This window comes from Trachurus trachurus, assembly GCF_905171665.1.
Source record: "Trachurus trachurus genome assembly, chromosome: 8".
Taxonomy (NCBI): domain Eukaryota; kingdom Metazoa; phylum Chordata; class Actinopteri; order Carangiformes; family Carangidae; genus Trachurus; species Trachurus trachurus.
In genome coordinates, this window is record NC_139905.1 from 24,203,675 (window position 1) to 24,226,626 (window position 22,952).

At 43.9% G+C, this 22,952-nt stretch overlaps 1 protein-coding gene across 1 annotated transcript; it reads right to left on the minus strand.

The window, feature by feature from the left end:
- Positions 1-4,341: 4,341 nt before the first annotated feature.
- tlcd4b (TLC domain containing 4b) lies at positions 4,342-22,681 on the minus strand. The gene is made up of 7 exons (XM_083977669.1): positions 22,349-22,681; positions 18,940-19,092; positions 14,851-14,940; positions 11,153-11,211; positions 9,800-9,894; positions 9,618-9,691; positions 4,342-9,505 (listed from the first exon to the last, which is right to left on the minus strand). The coding sequence occupies exons 2-7, from the start codon at positions 19,083-19,085 to the stop codon at positions 9,151-9,153; spliced, it is 819 nt and encodes a 272-aa protein (XP_083833795.1). The 5' UTR covers positions 19,086-19,092; positions 22,349-22,681; the 3' UTR covers positions 4,342-9,150.
- Between the last annotated feature and the right edge of the window lie 271 nt (positions 22,682-22,952).

Consider the following 22,952-nt stretch of genomic DNA (forward strand, 5'->3'; position numbering starts at 1 on the left):
CACACACACACACACACACACACACACACACACACACACACACACACACACACACACACACACACACACTAAGCGAGGGTCTTATAAACATTTCACTGAGAGAAGAAGAAGCACACACATGGAATTCGGACACTTTATTTGGGCATGATGGGAGAAGGGAAGGGCCTGGGCTTAGAGGGATGGAGATGTAATGTCTTGTGAAAGAGGAATCCCTCACACTAAAAATAACAGACCGTAGTCTGATTATTTACTGCATGCTGGGATTTACTGTTTATGTTGACTCGAGGATTGTCTGACACTCAGGCTAATTGGCTTCTTCTGGGTACATTTACTGTGTTGGAAAACGTCACGTGGACAGAGTAAGGAGGCCTCATTTAAAGAAAAGTCTTTAAATGTGTCACCGTTTTATCAACTGGAGGGAGAAATTCTGAGATAATGTGCTTTGTATTTACAGAATTCTTTATTCCAAATGGATGTGGGTGAGGTTTCAGGAGCTTAGCAAGATCATAAGCAAACCAGCCATCCAAACAAAGGAGCAGTTTAACTGTCTGATGATTTACAATTTCTAATTTCTACCAGGACTGAGATGTAGTGTACACACATGGCACATTTCAGAGAAAGTATTTCTGAGTAAAAAGAGATAGATCAACAGCCAACACCACCGCAGAGCCTTCTGGGATGGCAGGAGAGCTCCAGGTTGAAGACAGAGCTACGTACGTATGTGGTTATGGAGGCAAAGAGGAAAAGACAAACCATGAGTCAGAGCATTTCAAGGACAAAAACAGAAAGATGCAGAAACACGGAAAAGGAGGGAGAGCAGAAGGGGAGAGGGGGGAGATTAGTGCAGTTTCAGAAACCCAGAAGGGCATTTCTACAGTAAGCCGCTTCCCCCTCCACCCACCGACCCCTCTCCTCACTCCACTCCGTCTGGCTATTTATGGTAGAAGGCCTGGAGATCCTGCGCAGCTCGGAGGACGACTGAAGGCTGAGTTCATGGCTTCATAATTCCAACCTGTCGCTACAGTGGGACAGGAAGCTTCAAACAAACCTGGATTTGGTCAGTAAAACCATAAGTGTCAGTTCACCTTTAGCGATAAAATGCTAATGTTCTCGGGTCTTTTACATCTGGATCATACACTTTTTGTCCTTCAGCTCTTTAACATGCTCTTAACTTGACTCAGACTTTATAATGTTTCAGTTTACTTTTACTCTCGGATTCAGATTCCTCAGCTGTCTTCACCTTGTCCACTTTCAAATAATATATATTCATAATTGGTGTTAGATATATAAAACTGAATGAACCATGTCAATGGGATATTTGAACAAATATATTTATACTTGAACAGCTGTTTCAGATCATCACTTCAAAGGACATTTCAGCTTCTTGTAAGGCACACAGTTGACTGTTGGAGCAGTTCCACTTCAACTACCATTGAAATGGCTAATGACATTTCAACTGAATTCAACTTGTATTCCTCAGTTTGATTTAACTTTAACTCTGAAAATGACAGCTCAACTGCTTTCAGTGTATATTTGTGTTCATCACCTTCTAGCTCAGATGTTTCAACTTTCACACTTTAAAAACACTTCAGATTGTTTCAGGTCTCAGATCTTCAGCTCTCAACAAAATATTCAACTTCTTCAGCTCCTTAATTCTCATAATTTCCTGTGTAAATACACCATCTACTCCATCTGCTTTCATTTCTTAGGACCTGGTAATGGTTTCACCATCTCAACATCTGCCCACATTAGTGAGAACAAGAACCTGGAGTATTACCTTCAAATGTCAATTTTAGCATTTACACATCAGAGGACAATTCAACATCTTTAGCTACTTGATCAACAACTACATCAAACCTTTCACTTATCTGGTTTTCCCTTAGCTTTTAGAAGGATTGATTAAATTAAACACAACTTCCACTGTATTATACACCTCAACTGCTTTCACTGATTTTCAGATGAACCAGTGCTTATTTCAATCAGCAACTTCAACTGACACTTCCAGCCAAATGCATTATTACTACTGTAGAGTAAAAGTGGAGTGTAAAACTACACCATTAGAAGTGAAAGTCCTGCATTAAAGACCCTACTGAAGTCAAATTATATAAGTATTTGTAATATTAACATAACAAAATGGTTTGGTCCCTCTGACTGATGTATTATTACACATGACATCATCAGATGAATAATACTGAGGCATGAGTGCGTCAGCATCATGTAACTGTTGTAGCTGCTGGAGGCGGAGCTAGACTGAACTCTTCATATACAGTTTTATAAGCAGGGACACTGGTTGATGTGAGGGGTCATCAGATGATTAATGGAGAGAAAAGAAGACTAAACAAACGTCTCATTCACAAATCTCCTTCAGTTTCTCCCCTTTTTCTCTAATCTTAAATTAACTTATCATGAAACGAGATGGAGATCACATGGCCCCTTTTTCTAAAACACCAGAATCCATTAAAAAAAGAAAAAATGATGACAATTTAACATCTTAAAGTAAGTTGTAAGTAAAGCTGTCAAACGGGGTAGAAAGTAGGCTACACTATTTCCTTCTGAAAGGTAGTTTAGTGATGATAAAATACCATAAAATGGAAACAGTGGTAAAGTACTAGTATTGATTCATATGAAATATAAATAAATGTACTTAGTGTCTCTCCACCACTGTGGATTACCTACACTTTAACTGACATCTCAGCTACTTTCAGTGAGTTACCTTCACCTGAAGCTTAAAGTCTTTTCAGCACATCAACTACACACAACTAATACATTTAAAATGATGCTTTAACTTTATTGACTTCTTCTTGTAGCACTTATGTAACTGTAATTCAACTTTTCTCAGTATTTCAAGTGCCACTTTAACTTCTTTCAGTATTTCAGCCATCATAAACGTTGTGAAAACACACGTCCATGTTAATCATCAGCACTATCAGAGGACTCATCTCTTTGCCGTGTTCCACCTGAGCTGTGGTAACGCACCATGTAATGGACCGTCCATGCTGTCAGTTGTTTTCACACTGTTTAATCTTGGCCCTTACTCACAGGCTGGGACAGGCTCATGACATCTTTGGCTGAGGTAGGTGGTGACACTTGAGGTGTTGGCTGTTCACTCACTGTTTAAAGAGTTATTTTGATCACCTCTGGGCGAGGGGTTTAAGCACCTTGTAAAAATCTGCTCCGTTTATAGTGTCTCCAAAGTCTGGTATGTTGATTTTTTTTTTTATATGTTTTTGTTTCCCCAAGTCTGGGAAAGGTCTTCACCATAAATTCCTCCTGAAATAGGCATATCCCTATAATCTATTTATTTTTACATAATTATAACTTGCTCAAAATCGTAGCAGACTGCTGCTGCTCATGAGGAACAAACTCACAACACAGATATTGGTCCTTGTAAAGAGGAAAACAGGGGATTTGACATTTGTAGACATGAATTTTTTGATTCAGAATGTCTTCTAAACACGGCTGACAGGAGGTAAACACACTTAAGAGGCTGTGGCTCTGTTGCACATTCAACAATGAAAGCAGCACAAACACTGAGGCGCACTCGGCATGCTTCTTTGTGTCGGTAATGTGACGGGATAGAAGTCGTGTTGAATCAAGTGACGACAGGCGGTGTATTTTTGTAACATGCAGGTGTGTTTCTGTGTGTACACGACGCGCAGGTGATGAGTTTCACCCTGTGGCTGAGTGGAGTCCACGCTGTGGATGTGTGCTGTAGTAGCAGGAGGAAATTTTCATTGAGTCTCTGTTATGTGACCATGTTTGGTAAAGCTCCTCAAGCACAGTCTCTGACCAAGCCCCTTGACCGATTGGTGAACACACACGCACACACATACATACACACACACACACACAGAGGAGATGGTTTCAATCACAGACCTACTGTGGCTCAGACCCCCCACCCCCCTTCAAATCTTTCACTTTCCACGCTCCCTCATATCTGCCTTTCATCCCTATTTCAGCCAAACCTCTCGTTTTACCCTTTCATCTCATTTTGAATGTCTCAGTCTGTGCTCCAGCCTTCCTTTTTTGTTGAATATCTCCATCACTTTTCTCTCTCGCTCTCTCTCTCACACACGCACACATTCACAAGCTGAAAAGAACAGTAATGGTGCCAACTCCCAGTAGCTGCTTTTAGCGTGCCTGGGTATACGCAGCTGACAAATGACTGGACCGGTTCAGTATGCTGCTGAAGTGTGTGGATGCATTACACTGAACACAGCAGGTCTTTCTCATGTTGACACTCATCAATAACCAATTAATTAGAATTGAAGTTAAAAAAAGGATACCTGGTGTAATAGGAATATTAGTAATAGTAATGAAAAAAATCTCAAACATTTCTCTTGTCTTCAGCTTTATTGAAGAACAACACTTTCAAGTAAGTCTCAGCTTTCAGCACTACAATTACATCATCATTAGTAGTGGTCATTGTAGACGACAACAATCCGAGTCACAAGGAAATGCTCAGACGAGGACCCCTAAGGCCAGTGTGTAGTGTAGGCTGCTTCACATTAAAATCTCCAGAGAAAACAGATCATAACAACAAATTGCATTGCATTAAGAGATAAAACAAAAGGGGAAGGGACATAAAGCCACGCTGTTAAGTCATTCAAAAGAAACAAAAAACAAAAAAACAACTGGCATGTCAGTTGATTGAAAGGTTTCCAGTCATTTTTTTTTTTTTTTTACTACGATACAAATGCTGTCATCCTCGTAACACTGAGATTCAACCCAACCTATATCATTGTACACCAAGGATCGGACTTGAAATTACAGATTTAATCAACAAAAATGGGACAAGCTGTTGTGTTGTGAGTACCGTGTAACAGCACACTGTACTGTTTAAGTACCTAATTTAATGCAGCTATGCTAAGAGATCAACACAATTTCAGATAAGCACATCGAGATGATTCATATGCACCTTTCTAATATATAATATATATATGTATTTATAATATAATCAATGTTGGCCATTGGGTTGTTCTCACCTGATACATTGATTGGTACAGAATACACATCATGGCCTCACAATAGCAGCTTTATCAAATCCATCAACCATTGATTTTTTTTTCTTTTCCAAACAGCCCCAGGGTGTTGAGATACAGCACAAACATCAGGTCTTGAAATATTCTGTAGAAAATCCTGAAAGTACAAAAAAACTCAGCTCCACAGTTTGTCTGAACTAAAAGTCTAAACTCAATAGACATCCACAGAGCACAGGATGCTGCTACAACAAGTTCATCAGCATCCCTGCTCAGCCAGTCCCAGTAAAACCTCCCTCCCCCCCGCTGCAGTCGAGATACCTCAGATCTTTGACTGGACAATATTACAGTTTTTATTCTACAGCTATTCACAGTTTTGAAGGCCGGGGAAATGAGATGTTCGCCTTCCCATCATCTACCTGTATATCTTATAGAGCTTATGTCAAAAAAATAGACTTTGATTTTCCACTGGGAGCTCATCTTAATGCCACTAAATGACCCATCACAACATTCACCGAGACTTAGCCCTGTGTTCAGGAGAGCACAAAAAAAAAAAAAAAAACTTCAACACAAAACACGCTCCCCGAGAGGGATCAGCTTTGGATTATAATACTTGGCCGGATTAATCATTGTGCAGGCAGATTATAAAAATATATACAGAGTATACATATGGAATAGAGGAGATAATCACTGGATATTACATTAGAAAGATCATGCTAATCCAAATCTGACTGCATCACATCCACCGTTTGTGTAAAGGCACAAGTTACTGTGGCCCCTCCTCTGTGGTGACAGACAGAAATACAGGAGATCACTGAGTTATTGCTCCACAGGGAGTGTGCTTTATAGTTCCACAGTGAAAACAGTGAAAACACCAGCAGACATTCTCAGACTATTATAACTAGCTATGTCACTACAGATACCAGGACTTAAATGGGAACTCCACCGATTTCACACATTGAAGTTTGTTTACAGGTGTCGGGGTGGACTAGATATATAGATATTGTATAAAGCCTTTTGTGGCTCCCAGAGGAGCTGTGCAAAGTTTGGTAAATTGCCTCGAGTGACGTCGCTCGAGTCGGTGTCAGTCGGGGCTAAAAAACCAGAGGTTTGAAAATGAAAAACAGCTGGAGGCGTGGACGGGTTCAGCTCCTCATCTCTGCTCGAGGCTACATTAGCCGCTACTGGCGTAACACACACACACAAGTCTGCAACAGCGGCTGTCACGCTGCATCGTTGGGTGTTTGTGTTGTACTAACGCAGGCAACTGGTTTTTGACAAAGGAAGAAAAATGTGTGTAACAACAACCGCAGCTTCACCTGTCTGTAATATTTATGTTCATGTTGCTCCATAAGGTGCCAGCTACCAGCAGCTTTTATGTTTGGCTGAGGAGGAGTTGGGGGGCGCGTTGGTGTGTTGACAACAATTAAATGTGACAAAGTGCTGCACACACAGACTTGTTGACTTACAAGAAGCATCGCTCAAGTTCCTGCTTGATTGATGTGAAAAAAAATCATCAGATGTGCACGGAGCAGAGGAGAGGAGACTGTAACCTTTGTCAGATTAAGAGATGGAAGAAATAAAATTCCATTGCTTTAGGTTTGACTGGTGCTTTTTTGTTGTTGTTGCATACTCTTCTTTTGCAGTGATGTACTATAATGGCACCTGACTTCAGAACTAAACACATTCACAGTGTTTGTTATTTGGTTGAAATTTGTTCATCACATATGGATGGAGATCTGGCTGTAATCTCTTGTTCTACTGCATTGATTTCAATTCTTCAAACAAACAAGCAAAAAGAAAAAAAAAAACCGCTGTCAACACTGACATTCTGACATCGACGATGTTATACTGTAGTAGTGCAAGGCTAAATCACGGGGTACTTCTTGTTTAAGCAACAGGAGTAGAAATGTGTGCAAATGTGAGTACAAACCTAAAATTTGTAGCTTTCACTTCATTTCTAATGTGTTTGTGTGGCAAAGGTCAAATCTGAAACATCCTCTTGTGTTCCTGTCTGTCGTGATATCAGCTGTGTGGTCATTAACGTCTGCTCGCAGCAGACTGTACAACAAGGAGACGAAATTCATTTGTTAAAAAATAAAATTAAAAAAATCAAGTACTGTAATGCCGACTGTTACACAGAGATTGTGGTGAAGATTAGTGAGTCAGACACACTCACTGTCTGTGGATACACTGTTCAGACATGCAGGGAGAGGACAAAGGAATCAAAAACACATGCATTCAGTTTGCTCCGAGAGGAAGAGACATTTAGTATTTGGAAGACAAACCCTTTTCAGCATCGGATTAATGCAATTAATATTAGATGTTATTCATCTATCTTAACTATTCACTAAGGCATCACAGAAATATGTCGATCCTACCATGCTTTATAGGGGGATTTATAGTTTACACCAAAAAAAACAAAAAAAAACAAACAAACATGCAGATTGCCACGTTGCTTTCAACAGCAAATTGTTGTCACAGATTAGTACATCCAAATGAATTTCATAATTATTCGATAGAGAATTTGGAAAAAAATATCATATTGCTAACATTCAGCAAAAAGGAAGAGCACCATGTCGGTGTTTTGGAGAAGGGCACCAAAAACAGTGTATGGTTTGCATGCTATGCTACGCATGTGCAAACGCGCACATCTGCAGGTGGATGTGCGTGAAGCCCTCCTCCGTCTGGTTCTCAGGGTCACTGAGAACAGAGGAAGTCGCCTATAAAAGCCTCCCGGGGTGTTCCTCTAGAGAGGTGTATATATACATATACACTGACCGGACAGGTGAGGGTGTGGGAAGTGATGCCGCTGCGTTTTCCCCCTGCACTGCCTGGGGGTTATAAGCTCTGGAGACAGTTAGCAGAGAGGGAGAGAAGCCCCTCTGGACCAGTGATATCACAAACAAAAGGTAACATTTTTAAAAAGGCTGCGTACAGTACGGTACAAAGAAAAAAACAAACGCTGATCAACTCATGAGGAAGGGATTGACAAAAGTCTCTGTAAGGCAGGGGGGAGAGGTAGAACAAAACCAAATGTTCGAGCTGGATAGAGGGAGCTCTATCCAGTGAGGCAGAGGGTTGCAACAGATGTAATGTGAGTTAGACATGTTACCGTGACTGCGAAGGACTCGAGGCTGTGGACGATAGGAGAATAGAGACAGCACAGCGCTGTGATGCCGACATGATGAATACTGAAAAGGCAAAAAAATCCTCCTGTGAGAAGCTAAGGGTGTCAGAGAGTTCCTCTTTCTCTCCCCTACATGCATATTCTCTTTTTTTTTTTTTTAATACACAATCCAAATCATAAGTAGGTTGGAGGGGCATGGCTGGTGATATAGGCAGGCGCCACTTGTTACAAGGAGGCCACAGCAGGTGAAACTGTAGAAGAGGCATTATGGTGTTTTTCTGTCTCTTTTTTTTCGTGAGGTCTGATGAGTAGTAAGACAAGAGCCCTATAGATACACAAACACCTGATGCATGTGATGGAGAGCTCTTCACCCTGCAGGCCTCATCTCGTCGAGTATGGACGGAGTATGAACGACAGCAGAGGAGTCCCCCCCCCCCTCCCCTCCAGTCGCCAGGACGGCGGGCGAGAGATGGTCGTGGATCTGAAGGGGCGAAGCTTTGTTAGACTTTGTGATCTTATTCCTCTAATATTATTGCTTTCCTGTCTTTCACAGGCACTTCAGAGGATTGGGCTTTGGCTGGAGTTGAGCGTGAGGAGAGGAGGGGAAAGGGAGGGGGGGTGATAGTAATGATGAAAGAGGCGAGTGACAGGCGGAGTTAAAAGTGTGCTTGTGAGCTCTTTCTTGTCGTGTGTGTGACCAAAAAGCTGTCACCCAGCAGGATACTGATCTGTCAGCGGAAAAACACACTGAGGCTGCGAAGGCTGGTGCTTGAGTGAGACAAGAGCGGTCTCCTCGTCCTGTGTCGGAGGGAGAGGGGGGGGGGGGGGCACCTGAGGACTCTTAGCCCGGTCCACTGGCCGACTACAACGAGATCAAAGGGCTAACACTGGGGACTGGAGGGTGGGAAGGACGCTGAGGCTAAAGCCGGAGAGAGAGAGAAAGAGAAGAGAGGGAGAGAGGGAGAGGCTGTGAGGTTCCTCCTGTCCAGCCTCCCTGTCCTGCTCATGTCTGTGTCTACGCGTCCTCCGCTCTAGATCTCTTTAGTCCGTGTGGTTGTTGACGTTATTCCTGTCTGAGGAAGACGACGACGCCTCGACCCCTTCCTTGGCCTTCCGCCCTCCTCCTCTCCCGGTCATCACTTTGTAGCAGCCGCGGGCGATCTTGTACATCCAGATAGTGTTCAAGATGTCCAGGGCGATGCAGGAGGTGATCCAGGCCACCTGAGCGCCCAGGCCCAGCCGCTCGAAGTCCGACGTGCCGAAGGTGGCGAACACGCTGGCCCAGTAGGACGGCATCACGGCGATGCGCACCAGGAAGAAGACCACCGCCATGGCCACGCCGTTCGACACCACCATCCGGTGAGACCGGGGGTACTTTAAAACCTCGAAGAACCACCTGGAGGTGAAAGGTGATGGGGAGAGACGTGTCAGTCAAATACTAAAGAGAGGGAATGATTTGTGGGACAGGCTGACAGAGAGCAGAGCAATCGCCGGCAGGGCTGACTCACCTTTGGTTCACAAACGGCGTGGATAGCTCTGAAATGAGACGAAAGTTGGCAAAGTAGGGAAGCACGCCACGAGTCTGCAACGAGCAAACACACAAACAAAATGACACGGGCGTGATGCATGAGGAAACCAGCTAGATTAGTGTACTCTGAGGTTCTGCACTGAGGGCCTGCGGGTGACTCACCAGCACATATCCATATGCATAGAGCGCCGCCAAGTGGTGACAGACGAAAAAGCTGTCGCCCATAGTGCTCCAGTTACAAGCTAGCAGCACGAGGTCTGAGGACACAGAGGAGAGGTTTATCAGACGACGGGCAAAGTGATATGTCTGTTTGATCAGGAGGAGTATTATGTACACAGCTGACTTTAAAAAGGCAAAGGTCATCAACTGCGCCAGGGCTGACTCCAAAAAACAAGTTAAGACAAACTTTTACATTGAATCAAAGGAAACACCAAAATATCAAAAGTAAATCTAAATTGTGATTACAACCATACGTTTCTAAAACATGTCTATGTGTGATGAAGTCATATTGCTTTGACATAAAAACAATCTTTTTTGATTATGTTGCTGATTGCTCTTATATATGATAATGGATTCAACCTAAAATGCCAATCAGTATGTTGGTAGTAACAATAAACAAGTCACTTCATAGAGCAGTGAAATGCAGCTGTGAATCAGCAGACCATTAGTAGATGCATATCAGGCATTAACGCTGCAGTTACAGCCACTGGATTAAAAATGTTCTGACTCCTTCTGTTCTCCAATAGACTTTATGCACCGCTCCACTACTTCCTCAACTTAAACCAGCTCCTTTATTTGCTGTCTTACATTATTGGACAAACTGATTCATCCAGGTGTGTCTGACCATTGTTGTGGCTACTGAGGTCAGAGTCGGACACACCTGGATGAATCAGTTAGTCCAATAATGTAAGACAGCAAATAAAGGAGCTGGTTTAAGTTCAGGAAGTAGTGGAGCTGTGCATAAAGTGCATCTCAATAAATTAGAATATCATGGAAAAGTTTATTTATGTCAGTAATGCAATTCAAGAAGTGAAACTAACACATTATATAGATCCATTACACACAGAATGAAACATTTAATGTCTTTATTTATTTAATTTATTTTAATTGTAATGATAATGGCTTACATTTACTGAAGACCTTAAATTCAGTATCTCCAAAAAAATTGAATATTACCAAAAAAAGCATTTTAAATAAGGAAATGTTGGCCTTCTGAAAAGTATGTCCATCTACATATATGTCCATCTGTATATGCACTAGTATTTTGTTGGGGCTATTTGACTTGAACTACTGGAAATTGACTTTTCCATGATATTCTAATTTCTGTATATATTATTATTGTGACTTTAAACTCACATATGAAAATACAAATTGTCATTATGTCATAAATTGTAAAATGTGCAGTTTTATGCGTTTGTGACTGTAATTAGGATACTTCACATTTATTTCCCTTTGTGTGTTTAAACCATAAACAGTACGCAGACTGACGGCGGCTAAAAAACAAAGGTAGCTCACCATAAAGAAGGTAACCACAGGTTATGGCTACGTTGAGTTTGACCAGACCCGGGTCGCCCCTGTGGAACAACAAAGAACAGAGAGTAAAGGTAGTGTCCACACGGCTGTAACTCTACCACCCTGAAGGTAAACAAAGCGGCAGCAGGAAGCTGCTAAATATTGTACAAAACTCAAACTGTGCTCTTCTGGTCGATAATCTACCTCTGTAAAGAGAACATGATGTAATTTAGCAACTAATTAATGTAACATTGTTAAACGCACTCATCATGAAAGGTCACTCAAGGTTGATTGTCTGATGCTGATGAGCTTGCTGTGATAGCTTTGAACATGGGTTGGTCTTGATTAAAAAGAGCAGCATGATAACCAGGCTGGTGACTCTGAAACGTGACAATTAGCAGCAGTGAAGGGTTCACGCCGCAGACTCTTTGTTTCCTTCCTTTTGACCAAACGTCTGAATAAGCAGTAGTTAGCGCGCTCCACAGACCCATGACCTGCTCTGGTGACTGTTTGGTGTCTCGGCAAATAGCATCTGTTCCAAATAACAATGACGGCGTCTCTGCTTCAACAGACATCTGATCCTGGTATCAGTCACACGGATCAGATGGCAAACGACTGGCTGACTGCGTCTGTAACACAACCTCGCAACACACTACACATACTGTACAAACAGACGCACACACACACCTACTGTATGATGGCTCGCCTTACTCGCTTGATGACCCTGAGTTCACTGCTGTCACATTTTTGCTCTACCAACTTTGACCTGAGATCGTTCTGCATGATGATTTCTGTGTTTGCATGGTCTCTTCCACTGAATACATGATTTGTTTGTTTGCGTGTGTGACACTTTGTTTCTTACGCCGCTGACAACAAGACGCCTCTTGCAAACTTTCTGCAGAGCTCCGCAATCAGGAACTCCTAATCAGATTGGTCACATTGCTAATGAAGCATTGTGTTTCCTCTTCTGATTATGTATCTAATCTAATATCTGCTTGACAAGGGAGTGCTCCCCTGTTAGCTGATCGCTTGTATCAATTTACCGCTGCACTTAGGACAGAAATGCAGCAAGCGGCGCACCGAAGCTCGGATAAGACCCAACCTATGTGACGGTGTGATGACTGTGAGCTGCCGTCACAAAGTCCAAAAGTCCAAAAGCCTCTTGATAATCACATCAGTGTGATCCAGCTCCACTTAATTAAATGTACAGTCAACCCCAAGCCCTCCTTTGTGAACGTGCCGTGAACAGACTGGAATCTGGCCAAGAAACGATCTGCAGCCTTTTTACACAGTAACTTTTTTTAATAGCACTCAAGACGCACCCACAGGAACATTCACTCCTTCTCTTGTCCTTACCATTTTTTTTTTTTTTTTTTTTAGGTGTGAACAAAACTCCTGTGGTCCAGACCTTTTCTGACTTTCTCACAGCACTAAAAAGACTGGTTTAATTAGCATCAAGCCCCAGAGAATTATAATGTCTTAATCTGAATGAACTGAGAATTTAAATAAGTTCCCATAATTTAGTAAAATAAACATACAAAAGTAAAACATAATGTAAATTTAACTTTCTGAATCAGTTTCATGTGCGTCATGCCTCCCCAATTTACTGAGCAGGACAACGACCTTATTTACATGAGTATTCTGGCATGACCAACTTTCAGTAGTTAGAGAGAAAACTCTCATAGTCCAACGTCTGTGTCTTCCTCTTAACTCAAGTAAAACATCATTATGAAAGTGTAACATCAGCTGCAGTAATAATGTATTAATGGTTTTGCTCTGTGGTTCCTCTGTACCGTGTCATTTTGGTAGGGCAACAGTCGTGAGAGAAAAGCAGGGCAGTGTATGGGGCGGTGAGACGTGTCTGTCGACAGCCGATGCGGCGCTTTGAAGCCCAAAGAGTCGGCATCGAAAACATCACCTTATGGGGGTTACATAAAACATTTCCACCGGGTTGACCTCAACTCAACACCCTGCTGAAATTCGGGCCTGCCAATCCCCCTCTAACGGCTCTGCACATGTGAAGTTCAAGTCTTGATAAGCCAATCAAGAAGTGCAGCCGAGGCATGGCACTCAGACACAGCCGCTTGTTAACTGAATGGATTATGATAACAGCCGAGGCCGCGCTGCCAGCCGGAGTGACACGCTGAAAGAGACTGAGCAGCAGCCCAAAACAAAGCAGGTTTTCTAACAGTCTGGCTCAGGCCGCTCCAGCCATATTGAGAGCAGCGGGGGAGAACAATGCTGCTGTGTGACAGGTCTTAGTGATGCTGTAATACAATCAGATTGACTGGAGAATTAATGCTTGCACCACTCTGGTGTTGCAACAAGATGAGCTTTAAGGCATTAGGATACTGCTGGGGGATCAGCTAGGCACCGCTTGGTGATGGGAATAAAGTGAGAAATTTAAAAAAGGGAGAAGCGAAGAAATTAAGTTTGAACATTAACACGGAGACGATTTCCTCAAGGAGAGGAAGACCACTTATCAGCTTTCCCCATTAAACTCGGTCCAAAAAATATACAGGAAGACAGAGACGCTGCGATACTAAGCACCTGAACAGCCAGCAGATGAAGACTGCTAACAGGAGGAGGGAGGGAGCCCCCTCTTAACCCGCCCCCCCCCCCCCCCTCTTTTTTTTATCCCCCTTTTCGCTCCATCAGTGATGCAGGCCGGGGCCAACACAGAGACAATAAGGGAGAGGGAGGTGTGCTGCATTGATTCGACAGCCTGAGATGTGGGGTGCTGCTACAATGGACAGCGAGAGTCTGGAGGAGGCTCATGGAGGGGCCTATTGGTGGTGGTGTCGGGGGGGGTGTGGGGGTCCTGGTGAAGAGAGATGCACAGGGAGGGGTGGGGTGGGGGGAGGCAGAAGACTAGGCTGCTGTTGTTTGCGATGAAAAGGAGCCTTGTCGGTGGGATTGTGGTCCGTCTGCTGGAGCCGGAGAGGAAACGAAACAGAGGGAAAGGGAAAAGGGACAGAGAGCAGAAGAGGAGGAAGGAGCGATGAAAGAATGGAAGTGAAAAGTGAGAAACAGTAGAGAGACATAGAGAGAGAGAGAGAGCAAGAGAGAGAGAGAGTTGGAGCCTCTCCAGCTCTCACGTGTTAAAGGACTGATTAAAATACTGAAGGGAGAGAGAAAAGAGGAAGGAAAATTACCATTTCTCTCTTTCAGGACTCACTGATGCAAATAACAGAGTCAGCAGTAGCAGGTGAAAGACGGAGACAGAGGAGACAGAAGAGACAATAATCAAAGGCTAAATCCACTCAATCTACAACTCTCTGGAGACTTCGCTGACAACTTAGATCCACTCTCTCTTGCTTCCCCCTCGCTCTCATTCAGATGAAGGGAGCGCCATCGTCATCTCTCCAAAGGTATTAAGTGCCATCCCTGATGATCCTTCACCGCTCCTCACCTCCCGTCTTCATCCCTTCATCTGTCTGCTCCCTCGCCTGCGAGCTAGTCGTATGAAAAAGGCAGCCGGGGTGGAAGACAGGTTTCTCCTAAAAGCACCTAAAGCGTTCACACCAAGCCCTGCCAGAACGACGTCACACACCGTCTCAGTGTTTGTATCTTCCCCTTTGGCTAAATAACATCAATTCTGTTTTGCATGCTAGGCGTTATGGGATGGTGTTTATCTTATTTGCATGCCCCCACTTCCCTTATTTCATGATACGACAGTGTTTAGTTTCTGTTCCTCTTACCAGACTGGACTGGCGTTGACTGCGTCGTCAAACCACAGGATGTACAGGCAGAAGAAACCCACAATGAGAGCGTGCACAGTCGACACCAACCTGAGGACGGACACAAACACACCAGATCAGATTGATACACATGACATGAAGCAGACCAACAGCAGTTTTTCATGTAGGAAGTGTAACAAATGAGTCACAGAGTGGATTCAACCCAGCTGTCTCGCTGCTATATGACCTTTGATGTCTGTTTACAGTATAAAATTACATCTACATTGTCTCCTGTGTCCACATGAGTGTGACTTCTTTTTCCATCGGGCGTGATACAGCGTGACCTCCGATCTCTTACGTAGGTATCTGGGCCACTGAAGAGATACTTCAGTGGCTCTTATCTCTCTTCTAGCAGAAACACAGTTCCTCCCCTGTCATAGTGCAGCCTCTGGGGCACAGTGGCTCCTGTCCACAGGCCGCAGCCAAGAATGGCCGTACAGACGGTCAGTGTATAAGTGGATGAGTCCGTCGTTTCTGCTGAATCAGAGTCAAGTGTCTGTGTGTCAAGGTTCATCTTGGCAAAAACAAATGTGGGGGCAGTTTTATCGGGTTGTCATGACTTTGCGGTGTTACATAAAAACAGTGTCAGTTGACCTATGGTGCAAATTCCTAATGAGAACATTTTGTATATTTTTTCATTCACAAAGATCAGAGAAACAGTGATTACAGAGCAGCTGATTGGACAGCAAAACTCTGGTGGGTATCCTGTCATTTAAATCTGTCCCATCATACTGTATGTCTGAGGAAGAATTTCATGTAAGTATCTATGTATGTTTTCAGATGTAATAAGTCGGCACCAAAAAGACTGAGATGGCACTTTTTTGTTTCCTTAAATCCCTAAACTCCTCTGAGATTCTTCTGACATCTTTTTTTGTTCAAAGGGATAGGTCAACATTTTGGCAAATTCACCCATTTCCATAATCCCTATAGTCATAGGAGTAGGTTCATTACCTTTAATTATCGGTGCATGTTGTTTTGAGATCAGTGGGGCAGAGACGTGAGCTGCTCAGCGAACACCATGGAGGTGAACGGTACAGGTCCCCTGTCCCTCATCAAACTCATCAAATACACAACCCAACAACTCCAATTCTCATGAAGATGTTGTGACCTGCACATTCACCACGCTATGAAATAATAATGTGTAATTATGTAACATTACGACACATGAAGCAAATACTCTGAACTACTTGCGCTTTTGAAATCACTCCTCTCAGCAGCCATGTCTGGAATGTAGTTCCGGCTATGGATTTGCCTTGAAAACAACTCTGTTTCACATTGTTACATTATTATTTCATAGTGTGGTGAATGTGCAGGTCACAAGGAGTTGTTGGATTGTGTATTTGATGTGTTTGATGAGGGACAGGGGACCTGTACCGTTCACATCCATTGTGTTTGCTGAACAGCTCGCATCTCTGCCCCGCGGATCTCAAAACAACATGCACCGACAATTAAAGGTAATGAACCTACTCCTATGACTATTGGGATTAAGACAATAGACAAAATGTTGAACTATCCCTTTAAGTAATTGATTTTGTTTTGAATGATAAACTGTGCTCACAACCCCCTATAACCTTCTGAATATTGGCAGAGTTTCATACAGTGTTTTATAGCAGAGCCAATCCACCTCACCTAGGACAAACACCTCTCTGCCAACACCATAAAAATATTAACACACATTTGAAATGTACCACAAAACCTCTAGGAAAGAAGAGCCGAGCCATAATCTCACTCAGCATATGAGGCAAATTTAACGAGGGTGACTGCAGTTTTGTTTTGCCAACATCTACCGACCAAAACTGATGCTATAAAATGTGTCAAGGTGACTCACTGTCTCAGCTTGACATCTCAGCATCTGTGAGTGAGGTAGTATCTTTACCTACAGTACTGCAACTATGCTAGTTACAATATTGTCACATCTTTTCTAACAAACACATAAGATCTGATTAATAAACTTGATGACAGAGTGACAGGAGTTTATAGTCAGAAAGTGTAGCAGATGGGTAATCATTCAAATTGGGAGGTTTACATGTCCCTGTCTCGCCATATGACCTTTGATGTCTGTTTACAGTATAAAATTACATCTACATTGTCTCCTGTGACCACATGAGTGTGACTTCTTTTTCCATCGGGCCTGATACAGCATGACCTCCGATCTCGTGTCGTTATCTGGGCCACTGAAGAGATACTCCAGAGGTCCAGTGGCTCTTATCTCGCCTCTAGCAGAAACACAGTTCCTCCACTGTCACAGTACAGCCTCTGGGGCACAGTGGCTCCTGTCCACAGGCAGCAGCAGCTGCTGGCCAGAGACCGGGGCCAAGAATGGCTGTACAGACGGTCAGTGTATAAGTGGACGAGTCCATCGTTTCTGCTGAATCAGAGTCAAATGTCTGTCAGTGGAACAGACACGGAGGAACTCAGCTAAAGGATGTTCAAACCAAGTCTATGTTGGCCATGTCTTGAATCTATTTATAATCAGGAAAATGAAAGGAACTGGTTTGAAAGAAGAGGTCTGACAAAAAAAAAAGAAAGACATGAAATGAAGAGGCGACCCCACTCTTTCTTTGGAAGTGCTTTCACTCTTCCATACTTGCACTTAAGTTGTGGTTACATAAACAGCACACTGACACACTGAGAGCAGCCTGTTATGCAACGGTGGACCACTCTAAAGTGAGGCATCAGTGCCTAGCCTTTGACTTGTTTTGAATTCTTCGGTCAATACTCCCTGTACTTTCAATTACTGACAGACAGGCGAATGTAAACTATAGCTGCATGAACCGAGGATTAGTGGGAACACTCGCAGACAGCAAAGAGGGCAGAGGGGGAAAAAAACAGCTATGAAAAACAGCCAATAACAGTCAGTGAAAAATGTTATGCAACTACACACCATTGCCCTCTGAACTTCACCCCTGAGGTTTTTCTGCTCGAAACTTAAAACCTCTCTGTACTCCCATTCAGATCACAACTGTAGTAGTGTGGAACGATGTTTGAGCCGGCCTGGGGCGCATCAGGGTCTGTCTCAATGGAGCTGCATCATCAAATGATGCATCATGACTTTGCAATGTTACACAACTCTACGCAACAGTAATCTAGGGAATTGGGTCCCAGTAGGCTTGTGGTGCAACTTAATGTCAGAACCCATTTTCATGTGAAAAGGTTGTGTCAAAGAAGCAGTAAATATAAAACAACATGTATTTAAGTTCCTCTGAGTAGTTCTGGGTGTGTTAAGTGTGATACCTCATTTAGCTTTTCAGCTTCAACACCCAAAAGGCGCAGCATTCACATTTTTTGACCCTGAATCCCTGAAATCCAGTGAGACATCCATTAAAAACATAATTGCTTTAGCTCAGACTGGGACACTGGTACAATGTTCTTAAGTTTCCTGAGGTGATTTGTGGTTTTGTCTTGCCAACATCAACTGGCTTCCTCCCTCACATCCCAACATCTGTGAGTGAGCCAGTGTTTTAACAATATCAACAATGCATCAATATACAGTAGAGTTCTCAATTCTGTGTCACACCCGTTCCATAAGGTTCAGTAGATGAGATGGGTGTCGGGTGTCACAATGAACCTTTAATGGGGAAAGCTAACATTTGCTTGTTTGCTCTCTTGTCCAGAATTAGATTAGAGGATCAACAGTGTGCTTATGACTATACAGTAAAGATGATAAAGTAGTGTAAAGTGTTAATTAATGCGTTTTAGAAGCACTGACAGCTGAACTTGGCAGTCTCATCTATCTCTCGTTAAGAAAGCAAGCACATGCATTTCCTCGTTTAAACTTAGCCACACATTTTTCTGGTAGGCTAAGGTTCATTTGATAAAGAGGATCTCTATCTTTAGAGTGATACGTGCTTAGATGCTTACATAACAACATGATAACCCTCTGTATAGACCTGTGGTTGGACTCTTATTAGCTGGTAAACTGTTAAACTATTGCAAACTTAAACCAGCTCTGGTTTCCACACAGTATCCAGATCTCACTGCCAGTGTTGGCCTATTTAAAAAACAAAAAGCCTGCATATAGAGATGGAGATGTGGGTTCCTGTGACACACCTGGAGTTCCACTCGGTCCGTTTGTTGGGAGGCACCCGTCCATAGCTCGGTGTGAAGGCGGAGGAGAGCCGCGGGCTGGCCACCGAGAAGAGTAGCTGGAAACCCACGAAGCTGCCAGCCACCACGGTCAACTCTCTCGTCTCCATCACTCACCTAAGCACAGCGGGGGAGGGAGACAGGGAGGGGGGGCAGAGAGATACAGAGAGGGTGATGCACATGGACAGCTTCAATGGATGACTGTCAGTCATCCCGGGCAGAGGAGAGGCTGAGGCGGCGGCGGCGGTGGTGGTGAGAGGGTTGAAGCGGCACCCTGTGTGGTTCATCCAGTCCACAAAGAGAGTGAAAGAGACAGAAGTGTGGGGAGGGGGGGAGAGAAAAAAATAAGCTGAAGACATGGGCTGTCTGATGCAAGTAACATGAGAGCTTTAGACAGGCAGGGCAGTCCACAGAGGGGGAAAGAGAGGATGAAAAGCACAGGAGAGGCGCTGGAGTTAAGGGCAACAGAGGGAGAAATACAGAGTGGCAGAAGCAGAAAAGAGGTAGCAGGGTTTTCGTGAATACAGTACGTAACAGGGCATTTAGATTTGGAATAAAAGGCCTCCATTATTATGCATATTTTGCAAGGGGATTACAGTGAGTTGTTTAGGACACACCAAAAATCCCTGAGAAGAAAACAAAGGCTGAGTGAGAGAAGAAAAGAGGATTGTCAAGATGAAGCAACTGGCTCAAATCATAAGACAGAGGCTGTGGGAGACTGTGAAACAAAGTATTAGCCTGTACTTTGTTTTATCAAAGCACTATGTTATTCCAAATGTATGTTTTAGAGCATCTGAGAATAACAATTTTCCTTTGACTTATCTGACAGATTTAAGTGTCATCAGTAAGGACCACAGACATAGGATGAGTACGACTACTTTCTGTAGACACATACACAGTGTACAAACTAACTGAAGAGATTTGTTTATGCTCTCTGAGGCCAACAAACTCGGAGCCTGTGTTTTCACATCATAAGCAATTAGTGGAGATGACCTGAAATAGCATAGCATGTTTACAAAAGCAGCAAAAATCTAATTGTTCAATGACCTTTTTTTCGAGCACAATTAGGAAAATGGAGATATTACATTTTCAAGTCAATAAAGTTGTTTTTTTATTCACTTTAGATTTATTTTATTTTTTTGGCTGCCTAGAGTTACAGAGAGTGAAAAATCTGACTGTTTCGAGCCACCGGATGTCTCAGGGTCGTGCCAAAGCATCAACAACTTGCTGACTCTTTCCTGACCTCCCTCTACAGACAGACAAAATAAATGGTAAGTACTGTAGCGATGGCGATCTGCAGTGGAAAACTTGGAACTATAGTGGGGTCCTGATGTTGCTGGTATAGCTTGTGAGCGTTTCACTGATCGTCTGACTTTGTCAGCTTCAACCTTCTCAAATCACAAAAGCTGTTATAAGTGCAACTCCAGCAAAAATTCTCCACATATCAATATCCAAATAGGAGCCCTTATTAATCTGCAGGGGCCCGCAAGAGACCTGTAGGAGACCACAAAAGGTCACTAAAGTGCATCCTCATCATGTTCTTGAGTAATATCAGGTATTGCGACACAGTGTATCACTGCTGGCCTGAACTCTGGCCTGAAAAATTTCTGGATAAACACTGAAATTATGCAAGCTAATTAAAACCACTTATTCCAGGAGATCTGACGATTAGGATTGTGCAAGGTAAAGATTACAGCAGAGACAAAGGTGAGAGAGCCTACTGTAACATAGCCGTATATTTTGTGAAGGCATTGTGATTGCAAAGCAACCTAAGCAGTTTAGCCACCGAGCAGCACATGACACTTAAAGCATGCAGACCGCGTTAAGGTCTATTTTTACTCTAAAATGTCCAGTGTCATGCAATGCACACTGTACCATAAACATAAGGAAAACTGTGAACAAGAACAAGCTATTGAAGAAGACAAAGCACCTCTTGAGAAAGTATCACAAGCAAATCCCATCGATCCCTGCCACCTGAGGCGATGTTGGAGATTCTGCAGAGCAAACTTAAAGGCAGATTTGAAATAGAAAAGGATCCCTGGCTGGCAGTGTGTGGAAACACACACAGTCCCCTACAAAGCAAAGCTGCTGCGAGAAGTGAAACTCCTACTCGACTCAGCTTCCCAATGCCCCATTCTCTAGAAAATTGACAACTTGGACAGGGAAGCTGAGGAGGCATTTTGTTGTTGGAGGAGCCACAGCACCCTGAGAGCCTCTTATTGTCCCCAGCAGCAGCAGCAGCAGCAGCAGCAGCAGCAGCAGCTAGGCACATTCCTAGGTCACGTTGATCATATGCAGCATGTGCCTGAATAATTCATTGGCGATCTTCACCTGGCAGGCTGGTTCACACACTGCCCCATGGGAAGGAGCAGCAGCAGCAGCAGCAGCAGCAACACACATACACATACACACAGCCTCCTCCTCACTGCGGGTTGACAGCCCCGGACAGGAGAGGTGCTCTGCTCTGTCGTCCCCAACGTTTGACCTTGTTCCGCTGCACTATCCTGCTGCTGTCAGCAAACCATGACCCCGTGACATATCGACCAAACATAAATAATAGCGGTTCAATTTCCCCACTGTTCCTTTTGGAAATCTAAACCGGCCCCCTGTCTTACCGCATTGCTACACCAGACCAGTGGTTTTGACTCGCTGTGTGTGTAGCAGCAGCCCTGAAGGCGCACTCCTTGGGCCAGCCACGGTCTTTACAAATCTCTGCAGGCAGCTTGGATCATGGCATGAATACTGATAATTATTGCCATTTTAAGCTTGAAAGGAAGGCTCGCATTCAGCCCATATATGCTACATACAGTGTAACAAGAACCACACCACTCCCCCCTCTAATTCAGAGCACTGTGCAGGCTGCACACAGCAAATGGCTTGTGCGATTCAAAGTAAAATATATATTTAACTATGAGGAACTGACTACGTTTACTTGGAGCTTTGCGGGGGGGGGGGGGGGTTGCAAATGCACAACAAAAGCGTCGCAGGGCAGGCAACAGCCAATGGGACTGGTGGTGAGCAACGTTTTCAGATCGGTAACAGTATCACAACACAATGCCGCCCGCCACCAACACAAGTCAAGCAGGTGTTGAACGAGTTGTAACAAGCAGTTTTTGAGCCAGCGGCGAAGTCTCAACAAGCCCCCCCCCCCCCTCTCCTTGAATGTCCAGGAGCAAAGTTGTTGACTAAAAACAGTTGAGGAGTGCTACGTATGCTGCTGCTGCTGGCGGTGCTGCTGCAGCCACAGACACGGAGCTGTTGCAGTTCCCAAAGACCCGGTGGACTGGTGGAAATAAACCTCAACTGTGCTCGAGATAAAACCTGAATATGTTGTGTGTGGTGTGGTGCGTGGAGCACAGGGAGGCTCTGTTACCTGCTATCCGTCGCATAGGTCTGTGCAGGCGGGTAAACCTCCGTGTCGCCACCGTCTTGTCCACTTTCTTACAACTTGACGTTAGCTAGCAAGTCGGCTACCCTGATACAGCCCGCTGGCTGGCTGGCTGGCTCTCCGTCCCCGGGGAAGAGAAAAAGGGAAAAGCCTCCTCTGCTACGCGAACAAAGCCGAGTCCGACAAACCCATTACAGCCCGCAGGAAGATGGCTCTGCTGCTCCCAGTCGCGTTTCCTCGCCACCATGTGTGTGTGGGTTTTTTTTTTTTTTTTTTGTACTTAATAGCTCGAAAGAAAAGTTTTTCCCCCCCGTTTTATTTTAGCGTTGACAGCGAGGACCGAGAGTGGTGACGTCGACACGCACCCACCTCCTCGTGCACACGCCCCCCCCAGACACAGGCTACACCCACGAGGAACAAAGGCCACACTGCTGTATTATTTATGATAACATGCAGCAGCAAAGACAGCGGAGACTTCTACGACAATATTACATATTTGTGTGGTTGAGCACATTTGTTACTAATCACTTATTCACATTACAGCTAATCCTTTAGGATTAAGCTCTATTACTTACATCAGCAAGTGTTA

What these genes read in the sequence shown, in the direction of transcription:
- tlcd4b (XM_083977669.1), bottom strand. Translation starts at nt 19,085, where the DNA reads ATGGAGACGAGAGAGTTGACCGTGGTGGCTGGCAGCTTCGTGGGTTTC. An exon ending in GTCAACGCCAGTCCAGTCTG is followed by an intron (nt 11,212 to 14,850) that starts GTAAGAGGAACA and finishes GTTGTTCCACAG; the next exon opens with GGGCGACCCGGGTCTGGTCA. An exon ending in ATGCATATGGATATGTGCTG is followed by an intron (nt 9,692 to 9,799) that starts GTGAGTCACCCG and finishes TGCTCGTTGCAG; the next exon opens with ACTCGTGGCGTGCTTCCCTA.